We start from the raw sequence: 15,958 nt of genomic DNA on the forward strand, positions 1-15,958 counted from the left end.
AGACAACTCTAGCTGGACTCAGAGGGCTACACACACACACACACACATACACACATCACACACACACCACATACATACACACACACCACATATATACACACACACACACCATACACACACACACATCACACACCACACACACACACACACATACACATGACATACATACACACACCACATACACACACACACACACACACACACACACACACACATCACACATCACACATCACACACCTCACACATACATACACACACACACCATACACACATCACACACCTCACACACACATACACACACACACATACACACACACACACATCACACACCTCACACACACACATACACACATACACGCCACATCACACATCACACACCACACACATATTTACATATACACACCACACATCACATACCACACACCACACACATATTCACACACACACCCCATACATCACACCCCACCACACATCTACATACCATATACACACCACACATACACACACTCTACACCACATGTACCACACACACACAGAGGCACACACACACAGAGGCACACAGGTGCACACAAGCACACACATACCCAGGACATGAAGGGAAGACGGGGATGTGTCAGGGGAGAGTCGGGGGAGGCTTCAGGGTGGAGATAATCAAGACGGGTTGTTTATCATGCATGAAATTGTCAAAGAAAAAATTAAAATCTCTCTCTCTCCCTCCCTCCCTCTCTCTCTCTCTCTCTCTCTCTCTCTCTCTCTGTGCCCAGACTGTGAATTGTGACCAGCTACCTCACGTTCCTGCTGCTGTGTCATTCCCACATAACGGACTGACGGACTGACAGATTGACAGACTGGCGGACTGTTCCTCAAGAGATGAAAGAGGTGCCTCTAAGGGGGCTGGGGTAGGGTAGCTCAGTGGTACAGTGCTTGTCTAGTGTGAGTGAAGTCCTAGGTTTGTTCCCCAACACCCCAAATCAATGCAGACCCCTCTGGGAACAGGCTAATTAAGAAGAGAAGGCTGGGTACGTCCCTGACATTTGCAAAGCTGAGGCCCTGGGTGAGGCAGCAGAGAGGCCCTTGGAGAGGTGGCCATGACAGTCACAAGAAGGCTGCGGTTTCTCTTCCTGTGAAGAGCCCCTCCCTCTTGCTTCCTGCAGAGGAAGAGGTGCAGGGTTGGGTGGAGGCCAGACCTAAGCTGGTAGTTCTGCCTTAGGAGGATACCACAGGAGAGGCCAGACCCAGGGTCAGGTCTCCTGGGGATGGAGAGGTGTCCCCACTCACCCAGCCAGCAACCATCTTCCATCCTTTTCATCTTAGCCAACACCCTTCCCCAGCCGGGTGACCTTGAAGGGTCAACCCTCCTCTGCCTGGTCCTTGGAGGCAAAGAGTGACTGGTAGAAAGCCAGGATGAATGAAGAAAGGAAGGTGAGGGCCAGGCACAAAGGACTGAGTCACCCTGAAGTCCCCAGCTGGGACACCTTCTCCAGGAAGTCCTCCAGAAACAGTCCAACTTGACTTGGTTGCCTGTGCTCCAAGAAATCATAGGCTATACCTCCCGACCCCGCTTCACAGTTCCTATCAACCCCTCGCTTTACGCACCTGGCTGCTTTGGTGACCATCTAACACAGAATCCCACATGTACCAATGCTCTGGGCACCGTGAACCAGGCCATCACTACTGCTATGACATCGTGAAACACAGGCACAGAGAGGCCAAAGGACCATCCCAGGTCACACAGCTGGTACAGTGATTCGGAGAACAGACTTTGACCACACAGCACAGCACCAAGACAAGGCTGTCCAGGCACCCCCAACCCCTAGCTCCCCACTCTGAGCTCGAGCCCCATACCAATATCCTTGGCCAGTGCCAGGCCCTGGGGGTAGGTGATGGGAGCCAGCTTCTTCTCCTTCAGCTTCTCGATGGTGTCCTTGTCATCTCGAAGGTCCAGCTTGGTGCCCACCAGGATGATGGGGGTGCTGGGACAGTGGTGCCGTACCTCAGGGAACCACTGGAGGTGGGGGGAGAGTGAGAGGGAGCAGTGGAGAGTGGGACAAAGATGCCCAAGGCACCAGGAAAAAAGGGGGAAGAGGCCCAGCAGTGGATCACAAGACAGAGAGGGATCTGAGCAGGCATGCAAAAAAAAAAATGGCAAGATTTTTTTGGAGATAAGAGTCAAGAGAGTTTTGTGTGCTGATAAGAGGAGGCATGAGGTTGGACAGGAAAAGGGACAGGGCACAGAGGCAGGAGGGACGCTCATTGTCCTGCCCCAAAACCCACAGCCCAGGGAGACTCTTCCCTCATTGACCCTGTGAGGTACTAGCAACCCTCTATCACCTGGACTCTCCTAATCCAGGACCTTAACTGTTGGGCCCACGTACAGGTGTCCCCCCAGCCCACTTGAGGCTCACCTTGGCTCGGACATTCTCATAAGAGGCCGGGCTGACTAGCGAGAAGCAGATGAGGAACACGTCCTGAATACAGAACAGGGCAGGGTCAGCACAGGGAGCCCTGTCTGGAGAACCCTCAGCTCCTGCCGCCCACTATGTAACCAACTACCTGCAATACGACACTCCCCTTTGCCACTGTGGGTAGAGAGCCCAGATCTGGGGACCCAGAAGCCACAGAGTCATCTGCAGCAAGCCACATGCCCTCCCCAGCAACAGGCACACTGGCCTGGTTGCTCACACGGCCCCTGTCTGGCACACATGGTGATACTCGGGGCAGCAAGGCTGAGGGAGCACAGTCTGGGGAGATCCTAGCTCTGCTCCCCAGGCCTCAAAGGGAGACTTGGGGTTGAGCAGGCACTGCTGGCCTGAAGGTCTGCAGCAGCAGATGGATCAAGACAAGGACCGCAAGGAGGCACAGAGGTACGCACTGTCTGTGGGTAGGAGAGTGGCCGGAGGCGGTCATAGTCCTCCTGTCCTGCAGTGTCCCACAGGCCCAGATTCACGGGCTTACTGTCCACCATCACATTGGCTGAGTAGTTGTCAAACCTGTGGGGAGCAGAAAGGAAAGGGCCAGCCTTGAACCCAGAGCCTCAAACTTCCAGCTCAGCCCAGTGTTGTTCTCCCCAAAGGCCAGGGGGGCTATGACCAGCCCAAAGTCACACAGCCCTGTGTAGCTGGCTGTCTTCACAACTGATGGATACTATTTTAAAAACATCTTAAATACAAGTAAACAAAGAGGAAGATGTGTCTTGGTCGTTTTTTCTGCCTCCTCTTGCCCTTGGGAAAGATGACTGCTGGGTTGGTTGTGTGAGATTGATTCCCTCGGAGGTTGGTCAGAAGGAACTTTATCTTCCTCCTATACTGGACAGCTAGCGTGTGTCACACAGTGTCTATTGGGTCTCCCTGAAGCCAATCCTGGGTGAAAGAAGCAGCCGTGTGTACTTGGGAAGCTGTCAGAGGGGACAGGAGAGAGACTGAGCCAATCCAGGTCAGCGCCCGCGAGCTGTTGTCCCGCCAGGCCTGTCCAGGAGGTGAAGGGACTGTGTCCTGAGGCTCCTGGAGGGGCAGGAAGCAGCAGACGATCCACTGTCTCACTCATGAGATAAGTGGCAGTGCTAGGCCCACTTCTAGAGGACAGACAAACAGACATCAGTTGCAAACTCATAGAGCCTTGTATTGGTGTGAGCCCAACACTGGGCCAGGAGCCCAGTGAGCCAGTGTTGGGACAGGGAACACTCTGAAGCCACTGGAGGGTTCTATCCCAGTGTTCTATGCTAAGCGGAGGGGGCTTTAGAAAGTAAAATCGCATACCAAGGGGGAAAGAACAGGTTCCCCATGGTAGGGTGGGGGAGGTAGAGTAAAACCAGAATCAGAGAGGCATCATGACTCACCTGAGATCATACAGCCAGTGAGTGACCAACCTAGGGGACAGGCTGTGTCCAGCAGGCTCACTATGCCCTGCCATAGCTGTGATTTTAGGGACACCTTCACTGCCTGCCCCTGGGGCTAGGGATCATCCGACCTCCTCACTGAGCTCACACATGTACCCACTCCTTGTCTCATGACTGGGTCCACTGAGACCTCAAGCTCCTAGCTCCTCCATCTGCTCTTCCCTCACACGGCAGGCTCACAGTGTCCACCTCCCGAGGCTGCCTACACTGACATCTGAAGAAATGCCTCTTCCTACTCCACCTTACCCAAGTCATCCCACCTAGCCTAACTGGCTTCCCACCCTCAACAGGACTCTTTGGAACAGTCTAGAGAGACTTTTCTACCTCAGCCAGGTCAGCCCCATTAATTACACTCCTTGGGGAAGCAGGAGAACCTAACTTGTTCCTTTCTTCCCTGAGGCAGAATAGGTGGTTGGCACATAGATCTGCGGTGTGCCTGCTCTGGGAAACACCCTTGTGAGTCTCAGAAGAACCTTCTGGGAGGCAATGGTGGTCAAGGTAAGAAGGCAGGTGCCTTAGCTGTGTGGGGTTCTGGCAAGCTGGAGACATCAGGACCCTCTATCTTCCCAAGATGCCTTGAGGCAAAGGCACTTGTCTTTTTGGCTCCCCCAAGCTTTCAGAACACCCTGAGAAGGTGAAGGATGGTCAGGACCTTCCAAAGCGCCCTTCTAGTGCCTCCCTTGGCCAGGTTGAAGGGGATTCCCTACGTGCTATTAGGTCTTGAGGTCTCACGTGACCCAGGAGACCAGTGAGGAAACTGAGGCCCCAGATAGTCAAGCATCTTTACAAAGGCCAGTCAGCTCAGAAGCATGGAAAGTGGCTGCTCTTCCTAAGATGCCCATTAGGGGGCGCCAGCAAATGAACAGGAGAGGATTGGCAGAGCCCCGGACAGGCTCCACCCACCAGCCCAGGTGCTCTGCCCACTGCCAGCAGCCTCTGTGTGATGTTCTAGAAATTGGTGCTCTGTTCTGGGATGAAGAGTGAGCTAGATACACCAGCCTCCTGCCCCCCCCCCCCCCACGGCTCTGCCTCAGCCCTGAAGAGTTCTCAGTGGGTAGGGCATAAAGCGGGAGGGATGGGCTGCAGCAGACAGAGAACACTGTCAGGAAGGAAGGCACGCTCTGGGTCGCTCTGACGGAGAGCAGGGAGCTAAGACCGCCCAGGAGATCGTGGACAGGACTGACTAGCTGGAGGAGATGGGTCAGATGAGGTGGAACTTGGGGGCTTTGACACCCCCTTGTACTGGGTTTTAAGCATAAAGGGGAGTCTGATGAGGGCTTGGGCCAGGCTGTGGCTCTAGCTAAGCTCTGCTTTTGAAAGTTCATCTAGGGGAAAAATTAATTAATTAATTAATTAATTAAAAAGATGTAACCAGGGACAGGACCTGTGTGTGCTTGGTACCCCATAAAGCTAGATGTGACGGTACACATCTGTAATCCCAGCACTCCAGAGGTGGAGGCAGGAGGATCAGGAGTTCAAAGTCATCCTCATCCACACAATGTGTTTAAGACCACCCTGAACTACACAACAAACAAACCAAAAGAACCCTACAAAATTTACCTGGAACCTGGCTGTTGGGGAGATTGAGGCAGGAGGATAGCTACAAGCTCGAGGCCAGCCTGAGTTACATAGTGAATTCTAGTTCAGTCAGGGCTACAGTACATATACCGTACCAAAAAAACAGAAGAAAAAAAAAAGACAAAATAAAAAAGTTAAAGTTTATGTGGGCTTCAGTTGGACAGAGTCAGGAAGGAGACAGGGTGGAAAACCACATCACAGCACCTAAAGGCATGAGGATACTGTCATTGGCATGAAACCATTCTTGGGCAGGTGTCCCCAGCTGCGAATTTGTGTGCCAACCTCTCTGGACACAGATTCATCTCAGAGGAGAAAATCCCAGAGGCAGCCAGGCACCAGCTACACAGCAGCACAGGGGGATTGGTCGTGGACAGACCTGAGGGCCCTCAACACCTGACTGGCCAGCAGTACAGTCTGTCATATGCGCCATTAGGACGCTGAAAGCCTCTGACTTCCATCTCCCACCTCCTCACAGGGCAAGTGCTTTACAAGGCTCAGGTCTCCCAGTCCAGGACTGTCTTTTGTAGAAAAGGAAACCGAGTCTCACGGGCTCAGAGGGAAAGTGACTGCTTTGAAATCCTTGAGCAAGTGGGTCCTCCAGGGCTGCCTGAGCAAGTAAGCACAGGATAGGGTCTTGACTCAGGGACAAGAACAGTGTCAACACACCCTGGTGACAGTGGCCTTCAGCCATAGCCCCCTTTGCTCCTGTTCCTGCTCAGGTCTAGCCCCAGCTCTCTCTGCCTTATAATCCTGATGGCAGAAGTCAGTCACGCTTTGTGCAGCAGGGAAGTTTCTAGAATCTTCGTTTTTATCAGCACACAGCTGGGCAGAAATCAGTGTCCAGCTGCCTGACCAGCCCCTCTAGCCACCCTTTGCCGGGTCCTTCAGCTTAGCCAGGTATTAGAGGCAGCTGAACCCTCTGTTCCAGAAAGGGATCCCTGTTAGCATTCTGTCTAAACTCCACCCTCACAGTTACCTGGTAACAGCCAGGTAGGCCTGATTCACTATAAAAGGGGCTGCTTGCCCTCTCCTCCCTCTTTTGATCTCTTGCCTTCTTGCTCCTGCTCTGTTTCCTTGCCCCTTCCCCATTCCCTTCCTCCCTCTCTCCACATGCTCATGGCCGGCCACTACTTCTCTTCTCTTCTCTTCTCTTCTCTTCTCTTCTCTTCTCTTCTCTTCTCTTCTCTTCTCTTCTCTTCTCTTCTCTTCTCTTCTCTTCCCTTCCCTTCCCTTCCCTTCCCTTCCCTTCCCTTCCCTTCCCTTCCCTTCCCTTCCCTCCCCTTCCCCTCCTCTCTCTTCCCCCCCCCTCTCTTTCCTCCTCTCTCTCTCTCTCTCTCTCTCTCTCTCTCTCTCTCTCTTTCTCTCTCCCTTTCTCTGTCTCTACTACCCTCTTAACTCACCCCCCATTCCCTGAAAAAACTCTGTTCTATACTATGCCGTTCTGTGGCTGGTCCCTCAGGGGGAAGAGATGCCTTGGCATGGGCTCACTGAGACCTCCCCTTCCCCCATACCTCACGACACACCCCCATAGAACATATTCTCCCTCTCTTTATCTCTTTATCTTTTTATAAACATATCAATCCCCATGGAGCCACATTGGTTCGGCGCTGGTCGGGTGGTGGCTTCTTTGATGGTGTGGGGGCTTTGGGCCCTGGTCACTGTCCCTTCATATACCTCTCCTTTCTGCTCCAGGCAGGGCTCCCATGAAGATAAAGATGAGGGCCCCAGTGAGGTGCTGAAGCCAGACAGGATGAGCGACCCTGGGGGACAAGCCCCATAGCTGCCATGGGCCATCAGGATATTGTAACACCCATTTCCCTTGAGGACCCAGTGCAACCACTAGTGTGGCATCCTGTACTGGGCCACTAAAACGAAGGCGCTCTAACTAGATGCTAGTGGTGAAGTCTCCCCTGGGCCTTGTCACCTCAAAGCATAGACCATGTGAATATTACACAGTGTGTCAACCACCTTGTAGAGAAGTTAAGGAGACCTCAAGAAAAACACACGGCTCCTTGCCCTCCACATGGCCATGGTCTTAAGAAAGAGATAGCCGGCAAGCTCCTCTGGGGAATGACAGGCCTTTAGGCTGGATTAAAGGCTTCCAGGAGGGCACCAAGATGGACCTAGAGGATGTAGGTATGAGGATGAGACAGGAAATCACCTCTGGGCATTTCTGGCAGGGGAAGAGCTGGTGCAAAGTTCCTGCGGTAGGTCTGCCTAAGGATCTTTGATACCAAAAAGCAAAACAGTGGGTAGCATCTCTAGAAGAGAAGTCCGGGGGATACATTGAAGAGCTTGAAATCTGTGCAGGGAGCTGGAGAGTTGCCCTGTGAGTGGTGGGGTGCCCTGAGTCTCTTCTGACACCTGCAGACTCCTTGTGTATCGTGTGGCAGCCGGTGGCTACATCCTGCACCAGAGGACAGGCCTCCCACATACTGCAGCTGGCACTGCCCCACCCCAGCACATGAGTCCCCAGACACTGCTGATGTCTAAGCTTCTGAGGTCCTCTTCCTCCCTCACCCTCATACCCCATCTCTACTCCTCTTTCTCCTCCTGGCTGGCTTGAAGGACATCGTCCTTTCTATCTTTTTATGTCTTCCTGTAGCCCCTCTTCCTTCTGGAGCCTCTGCCTCCTTAGCATAAGTCACGGCATTGCATGTCGAATCACAAGCCAGCTTCCCCTCGGTGGAGAGTCTCTCTAACCTTACCAGCCTGCTTGATCTCAGGCCCCCACAGGGGACAGCCCCCAAGAAGTCACTCACACAGTGGGAATGTATTCTCCAGGGAAGGCGTTGGTGGTGTAGCTGATGAGAAGGCACGTCTTGCCCACAGCTCTGAAAGACAAGAGACAAGATGAAGGAGACACCGAGGTCACAGCTGTGCCTGAGAGAACAGGAAGGTGGAACTGTAACCAGGCTCCAGTCTCCCCATCCCAGACACCCCATACCAGTGTGCTCAACCCCCTGCGGTGCCCATACACACTTTGATGTCAGTCAGAGCCATGGGTGTGAGCCACACATCTGAGAACTTGGGGACTGTACATGTACCAGTGTGCAGGGTACAGGTGAACGACAGAGACAACCATGGAGTCGAGGAGAGGACCCTGGAGACCTGGGTAAGGCTGTCACATGTCTCGCTTGAGCTTCAGACCCTGCCTCCGTCATTTGCCCTCTATGCAACTTTGCAAGTCACCTAAGCTCCTTGTACCTCAGTTTCCCCATCTAGACAACAAGGACAAGCCCATCTTCTCAGTTAAATTACCGATACTTCTAAGACCCTAAGCCCAATGCCATAGGAGTGGCATCAACCAATGACTGTTAGGGACTGCCTATAGCTCCTCTTTGAAGCCAAAGAGACCTGAGTTCAAATCCTCCGCCTCCAAGGCTGGTTTCTTAACTTCTCTGAGTTTCTGTCTTCCTGCCTGTAAACTGAACTCTGTGATGGTAAGTGGGATTGGTGGAAGACAGATCATACAGAGGACCATGACCCCGTGACCACACACAGTAAGTGACAGAGAAATGGGACAAATGGAGATGACCACCATTTAGGCTATCTGCCTGCCAAGCTGGGAGGCCACCCGGGTCATTCAGCAGGAAGCTGAGAGGCCAGAGGGACAGCTCTGGGCCTTCCCCAGTTCAATTCCGTTAAGTCACTTCCCACTTGAGGAGGCTGCTCTACTTTCCCTCCCCCTAAACATCTGCCCTCAAGCCCCAGCCTGCCACCAAGGTAACTTTGAATGTGTAGAACCATTGACTTCCGCCTCCCCAACCCCCAGATCAAATGCAAAGCAGAAGTGAGAAAGGCAGATAACGGCAGACACCCCAGCAGCAGCGGCAACTGGAGCAGCGACCAAGTCAGACCAAGTCAGCTGAGGGTGTGATAGCCTATGCCCCCAGCAGAGCCACAGTGTGACCTTGGGACCCAAGCCAGGAAAGCTCTCAAGGCCTCAGCCCCTCCCTGTTTTGAATGGAAGCTGAGCGTCTAGAACATGTCAGGATGGATCTAGCGGAACCCACCATGTTCTTGAGAACTGCATCCTAGTGTGCCCGAATACATGGGAAACCGACCTACGGCCCATGAGGAAACCCAGGCCTTGTGTTATGATAGCCTGTGGTCCCAAGATCTGACAATGACTATAAGCCCTCAGTAGGGCTGCAGCCAGCCTGCCCTCTGGAGTCTCCACAATCCCTTCACCTTCCTCCTTCCCTTACTGGCCTCAGTGCTCCCCTTGCTCCTCATGGACATCCCCTTAGAACCTCCCCACCACACAGAGTTCAATCACACACAGCAGCTAGGACAGCCAGGCACCTGTGTCAGGCTAGCCCTAGAGGCAGAGGCTGGACTGAGAATCAGAGATTCCCAGGAGTCACCTAGGCGCACAGAGACAGCAACTAGAGCCTGGGTCAGCCTGGGAAACAAAGGTTCAAAGGTCAAATTGCTGATTTCCCCCCTCGCACCTGCACCCTGAACGGAAGCCTGATGCTGGCCCACATAAGGAGCCCTACCTCAGCTCCTAGGGTACAGGCAAGTAGCAGCACCCCACCCACAGTCCCAGGTCCTCCACCCAAGTGGCTTCCGGAGTTGGGTGGGCTGAGGACAGAGGAGCAGTCCAGATCCACCCCAAATGTTCCTTGTAAGCCCTTACAAGGAGAGGAAGCGACTATCCCCAGAACCTCCTGGGAGCCCTGAACCTGTGAGTGTACCACGGAGGATCTCAGGGACATTCTGGTAGGGATGGGGTGGGAGACAACTCAGCCAGGTACTTACCCATCACCCACCACCACACACTTGATGGCCTGCATTGCATCTGAAGCCGAGCAGCCAGTGATGACAGTTGGTGGTCGGGAGGGTTGCTGTGGACACCAGTGGTGTGGACACCAGTGCTGTGGACACCAGTGCTGTGGACACCAGTGGTATGGAGTGGCTAGGAGGTGCCCAGCAGTGAGGAGCAGCACCCCAGCTCAGGAGGCAGGAGGAAACGGAAGAGGAACTTACCCAAGCTGCTGCCCCACAGCCTTGAGGGGGTGGAGCATGCGGTCTGGAAGAGGACCTGGGGCCCCACAGGTGCTAGGTTGGGCCCTGGCCACCAAGGGCACCCGACTTAAGCTCTGAAGGGAACCCAGGCACCCTCTGGGCTTGGAGATTCACTTCCTAACCTAGGGCAGGGACAAAGTTGCTCTCTAAGAATCTGCATCCTCCAAGAATTCAGTTGGCCTAAATCCCATGGGTGAGCACTCGAGTGCCTACTATGTGTCTGTCAGACATTGTGTTGGGAGCTGGTGACTCTGAAATGCAGGAAGCCAGGTTGTCCTGGAGTTTCTGCTCTGTAAGGAAGACAAACCACATCACGGGTGCTGTGAGCAAGGCAGGAGAGCTACAGAGCGACCTCAGAGTCACCAGCAGGGAAAGCTGGTGGCTATGAAATGTGATGTCCAACAAAGGCAGCTCAGGGGGTGTTGCCTAGGCAGGAGCCAGTGTGTAAATAAAAGGCAAAGGAGGGGGAGGAAAAGAGAGAAGGGAGGAGGGAGAGGAGAGGGCAGGAAAGGAGGAAAGGGAGGAAGAGGGGGAGAAAATTGGGAGGGGAGGAGGTGGAGGAAAAGGGAGAGGAGGAGGTGGAAAAGGAGAAGGGAGGATAGGGAAAGGGGGAGGAGTTGGGAGAGAAGAAGAGGAATAGTGAGAGAAGGGGGAGGGGGAGGGGAAGGAGGAGTCGGAGTCAGATGCAGTAAAGCAAGCTGTAGGAACTTGGCAAGTCCAAACCTATTCACAGCACTGTTCAATTCAAGTATTCAGGAAGCTGAGACAAAAGGATTGCTATGAGCTTGAGTCCAGGATACAGAGTGAGTTCTAAGCCAGCCAGAGCTATATGGTAAGATCGTAAAGAGAAACCACCCCAACCAAAAATCCTACCTACAAACTGTCATAGGCTCCTTGCCATTTTTATTGTATCGACTAATTGTTAGGGATACTGACACTTCCCAGGTGTTTAACGTTTGTGTTTACAAGTGTTTTGTTGGGCATCTGTATTTACAAGTGTTTGGTTGGGTGTTTGTATTTGCAGGTGTTTGTGTTTGCAGGTGTTTTTTGGGCATTTGTGTTTTTAATTGTTTATTGGACTTTTGAGTTTCCTATTACATAAGTTACCTATTCATGTGTTTGTCCATTTCTCTACTGAAGTATTTTTCCCCTCTCTTATATTTATTTGGAGAAGCTCAGTGTTTGATTTTTCAAGTGTAGATTTCTATAAATATTTCATAGTTCATTTCCAGTATGTGGGATTATTTTTTATAGGCTGCAATATTTATAAATGTTTATTTGTATGTGGTTGACTGTATATTTTCTTCCCTAATGACTTAATACTCTTTGAGTGATTCTTAAGCATTCCTATGCAATTTCACAAAGATATTCTACAAAGTGTATACAATTTCTGTCAACAGACAGTGGCCTTTGCACACAGAGTGGATTTTAGGTGACACAAGGGCTGCTCATAGTTTTTGTGAGATGTTGGTTTGATTTTTCTAGTGCTTTCTTGGTTTCTTTTCCTATCACTATGAAAAAACACTCTGACCACAGCAGCATAGGGGAGAAAGGGTTTATTCTGGTTCATGGTTCAAGGTTATAATCCATCACAGTAGGGAAGTCAAAGCAGCAGGAGCTTGGAGCAGCTGGTCACCCACAATCAGGAAACACTGATGAGTGCATCGCCACTCGGATCCTTTCTTCATTTAACACAGTCCAGTCTCCAAGCCTACAGGATGGTGCCACCCACAGTGGACTGATCTTCCCACCTCCATCAATGTGATCCAGATGCCTTTCTCCCAGGTGATTCAGTCACGTTGACAATGGACACAGACCATCATCACAGAGCACCATCTATTAAACAGAGTTCCACCTATCTTTTCCCAGTGAGTGGGCAGTCAAGAAGTCTCATGTAAACCAAACCCTGGCCCCTCTATCTGCTGGTCTGCCCATCCACCCAGGGGCTGGCACAGGTCCACCTCAGTTACCCCAGCTCTAAGCCTTTGCATGCAAAAGGAGAAACCTGCCTCTCTTAAACTCCCTCGGGATTGTTCTAGCGGTTGATGAATCTCTGCTCTTCCATGTGCATCGTGGAACAAGCTTAAGCAAATGGCATAAGAGTCCTGGGCCATTGTGCGGTCAAGCTACAGCATCGCGTAGGGACCTGACATCCTTGTGATATTCAATCTGCCTGCCTATTAGTGCCTTCTCTTTCTCCTTTATATCTTTCAATAAAATTTTACCGTTTCCTCCCAGAAAGGTCATGCACATTTCTCAAAAGATTTGCTTCTTGACTCCTTATTCCTCTCAGCACTATTGTAGCTGATAATTTTCAAATTGAATTTCCTTTCTGTTCCTAGGATGAAGGGGAAATGTCAGGCTTTGCATATTGGATTCGTGCATGTGGAAACCTGGCAGAGAGACTCATGGCTGCTTTTAAAACTTTTAAATATATATATATATTTGTGTGTGTGCCCATACACACACCTATGGAGGTCAGTTGGATCTCTCCTTCCACCATGTGGGATCCTGGGGATCAAACTCAAGTCATCAGACTTGGCAGGAAGTGTCCTTAGCCTCCTTTTGGGCTCTTGCTACAGTTTACCTTGGGATTTGCTAGCAAACCTGACAGTGGTTTGAGGACAGTTTATCGCTAGTAAGAAAAAAAAAAGTGACAGTGTTACTTCTTCCTCTTAATGTTATAATATTCATTCCTTGGCTTGTTTGGGCTTTTTATAGGAGGGCTACATAAGCCCACAGTACTGGGTGTGGAGCTTTAGTCCCGGCCTGAACAAGATGCTTCTGCTGTCTTAATGTGAAACATGAGAGAGCTGTTGCCCATTCAATACGCTTGCTACTTTTCTTCTTAGCCATGGCTTTGGTTTTTATCCTGTTTAATTATACTGAATGCTTTTCCATATGAACGAAGATGTTACAGATGACAATATTTTCTGATGTCCTGTCACCCTGCTTAAACAGCCCTGACAGTCTACTTGACTGTCCCCAGTTGATCCCCAATTTACACTACACTCTCTCTCCCTCTGCCTCCACATGTACTCACGGGTGGGGACCTGCACACATGTGTGTGCACACAGGCTCACATCCGTGCTCACACACAATTTACCAGTCGTGATATTTCTATGTGCATTATTTTATGTTTTAGCTCCACATCTCTTTCAAATTGTGATCTCCTTTTTCATAGTGTGCCCTTTGAAGGTTGTATCATTCATGTCCACAGGCCAGGGGACGACTATGCCTCACTAAGATGCTTTTCTTACAAAGAACAATGCACCATGTACCACGCCCCCAGCAGGAGCCTGTGGGGCTGACAGGCTTATAAGTGGGTGTAAGTTGGCTGCAAACTATTTACTGAGAAATGTTTGCTGAGAGTGCCCAGTCTTTTTTAATGACACAAAGAAGACACTGTCTGGCTAGAACTCCCTTCCAAGGCCAAGTGTTGTATCTCCACCATGATGGTAGCCCTGCCCAGCCCCTGTTCAATGAGGCCAAGTGTTGTATCTCCACCATGATGGTAGCCCTGCCCAGCCCCTGTTCAATGTTTGCTTTCTAAACCCTGAGGCTAAATCACCAGGCACACATACCTATAGAATGGCTACATCTCCCTAAACACAATCACCTCAAACAGCCGACTGATCTTCATCTCAAGATCTGACCCAGAGCTGACAGTTAAACTGTTGTGGAAATAAGAGGTTTGAAAACATCACTTTGGGCAGAGGAGATGGCTCGGTGGGTAGAACGCTTGTCACACAGCAAGAGAACCTGAACTCGCATCTTCAGAAGCCACATAAAAGCTAGGCAGCATGGGGCAACTCTGCGACACACACATTCCTACTGTGAGGTGGGAGCTGGAAGGAGGAACACCCCAGAAGCTCACTGCCAGCTAGCCTTTGAGTTTGCCTCAGAGCAAAGGGGTGACTAGGACTGAGTCCAGAGCTTGCCTTGTGGCCACCACACAGGCACCATGATACATGTGCATTCTCCCCATTCTCCCCAACACACACACACACACACACACACAGATTTAAAAGATAAATATATAGGGGCTGGGAAGCTGGCTCGGTGCGGGTAAAGGTGATTGCCAATGAGTTGAGTTCAATCCCCAGAACCCACACATGGTGGAAGAAAAAAGGTGACCACCCGATCAAAGAAAAGTTGTCTTCTGACTTCCAAACTTGCACATAGTATGAACTGGCACATACACACATGACAAATAATTTTATTTTTAAATCTTTATGTGCATTGATGTTTTTTGCCTATATGTGTGTCTGTGTGAGAATGTCAGATCTCCTGGACCTGAACAGTTGTGAGCTGCCAGTAGGTGCTAGGAATTGAACCCGGGTCCTCTGGAAGAGCAGCTTTTAACCACTGAGCCATCTCTCCAGTCTCACAAACAAAGACTTTTAAATGGAATAATTTTTTTAAAAATCTCTTTTTTTTTTAAAGGAAAGCTCCCCTCTACTTTAACCCTAGTGGGTGTGAGATATTTGGGCTGGGCAGCATATGGGTCAAAGTTCCCTCTACCTTGAATGATCAACCCAGAGAATTGAGCAGAGGTGAGGAGACACCAGCCTGGTGGGACCTTCCTCAGAGCGACTGGGCTGTCCTTCCCCATCCCTTACAGCTCCATGGGCCTCCCTGAGTCACTCTGCCACTGTGCTCACCCCTTCCTCTTCACAGCTGGGCAAGAGATGCCACCTGGGAGGCTGCACCAGGTACAACCAGGGCTCAGTGAGGGGACTTTCTCCCAGGAAATCCCCAGAAGAGCACAAGCCATTCCCTCAATTAGGGACTTTCCTCACTAGAAACCTAGACACATGGCAGAGCCAGGATCTGACATCCTTGTCTCAGGGGCCCCTCTGCAGTTAGCTCCCCTAACCCACTTCAGGTAGATGGGCGGATGTGGGGATGGACATGAATGGATGTATGGACACACAGATAGATAGGTAGATAGATAGGTAGATAGATAGATAGATAGATAGATAGATAGATAGATAGATAGACAGATAGATGCATGCACGAATGGATAGGTGAATCATGATATGCAGATACATGCATGTACACATGATGGGTCAGATGAATGGTGCACAAATGAATGAATTCATAGATGGATGGATGGACAGACAGATGCATGGATGCATGCATGGATGGATAGGTGAATCATGGTATGGGTGGATGAATGCATGTACACATGATGGATCAGATGAATGGTGCACAAATGAATGAATTCATGAATGGATGGATGGGTAGAGGGATGATGAATGGATGAATGGATGGATGATGGATGGATGATGGATGGATGATGAATGGATGATGGATGGATGATGGATGATGGATGGATGATGGATGGATGATGGATGGATGGATGAATGATGGATGGATGATGGATGGATGATGGATGGATGATGGATGGATGGACAGACAGATGCATGGATGCATGCATGGATGGAT

At 50.9% G+C, this 15,958-nt stretch overlaps 1 protein-coding gene across 1 annotated transcript in view; it reads right to left on the reverse strand.

Annotated features, from left to right (window-relative positions):
- Positions 1-10,466, reverse strand: part of Rac2 (Rac family small GTPase 2) — a 13,200-nt gene extending 2,734 nt beyond the window's left edge. Inside the window, exons 1-5 of the mRNA XM_028784568.1 lie at positions 10,241-10,466; positions 8,236-8,307; positions 2,873-2,990; positions 2,406-2,468; positions 1,846-2,005 (exon numbers count right to left, since the gene is read on the reverse strand). Coding sequence (XP_028640401.1) covers positions 1,846-2,005; positions 2,406-2,468; positions 2,873-2,990; positions 8,236-8,307; positions 10,241-10,275 — 448 coding nt within the window. The 5' untranslated portion in view covers positions 10,276-10,466. The remainder of the gene's footprint in view (positions 1-1,845; positions 2,006-2,405; positions 2,469-2,872; positions 2,991-8,235; positions 8,308-10,240) is intronic.
- Between the last annotated feature and the right edge of the window lie 5,492 nt (positions 10,467-15,958).

The sequence above is a fragment of the Grammomys surdaster genome, unplaced genomic scaffold, assembly GCF_004785775.1.
Source record: "Grammomys surdaster isolate TR1022 unplaced genomic scaffold, NIH_TR_1.0 124439, whole genome shotgun sequence".
Lineage (NCBI taxonomy): Eukaryota > Metazoa > Chordata > Mammalia > Rodentia > Muridae > Grammomys > Grammomys surdaster.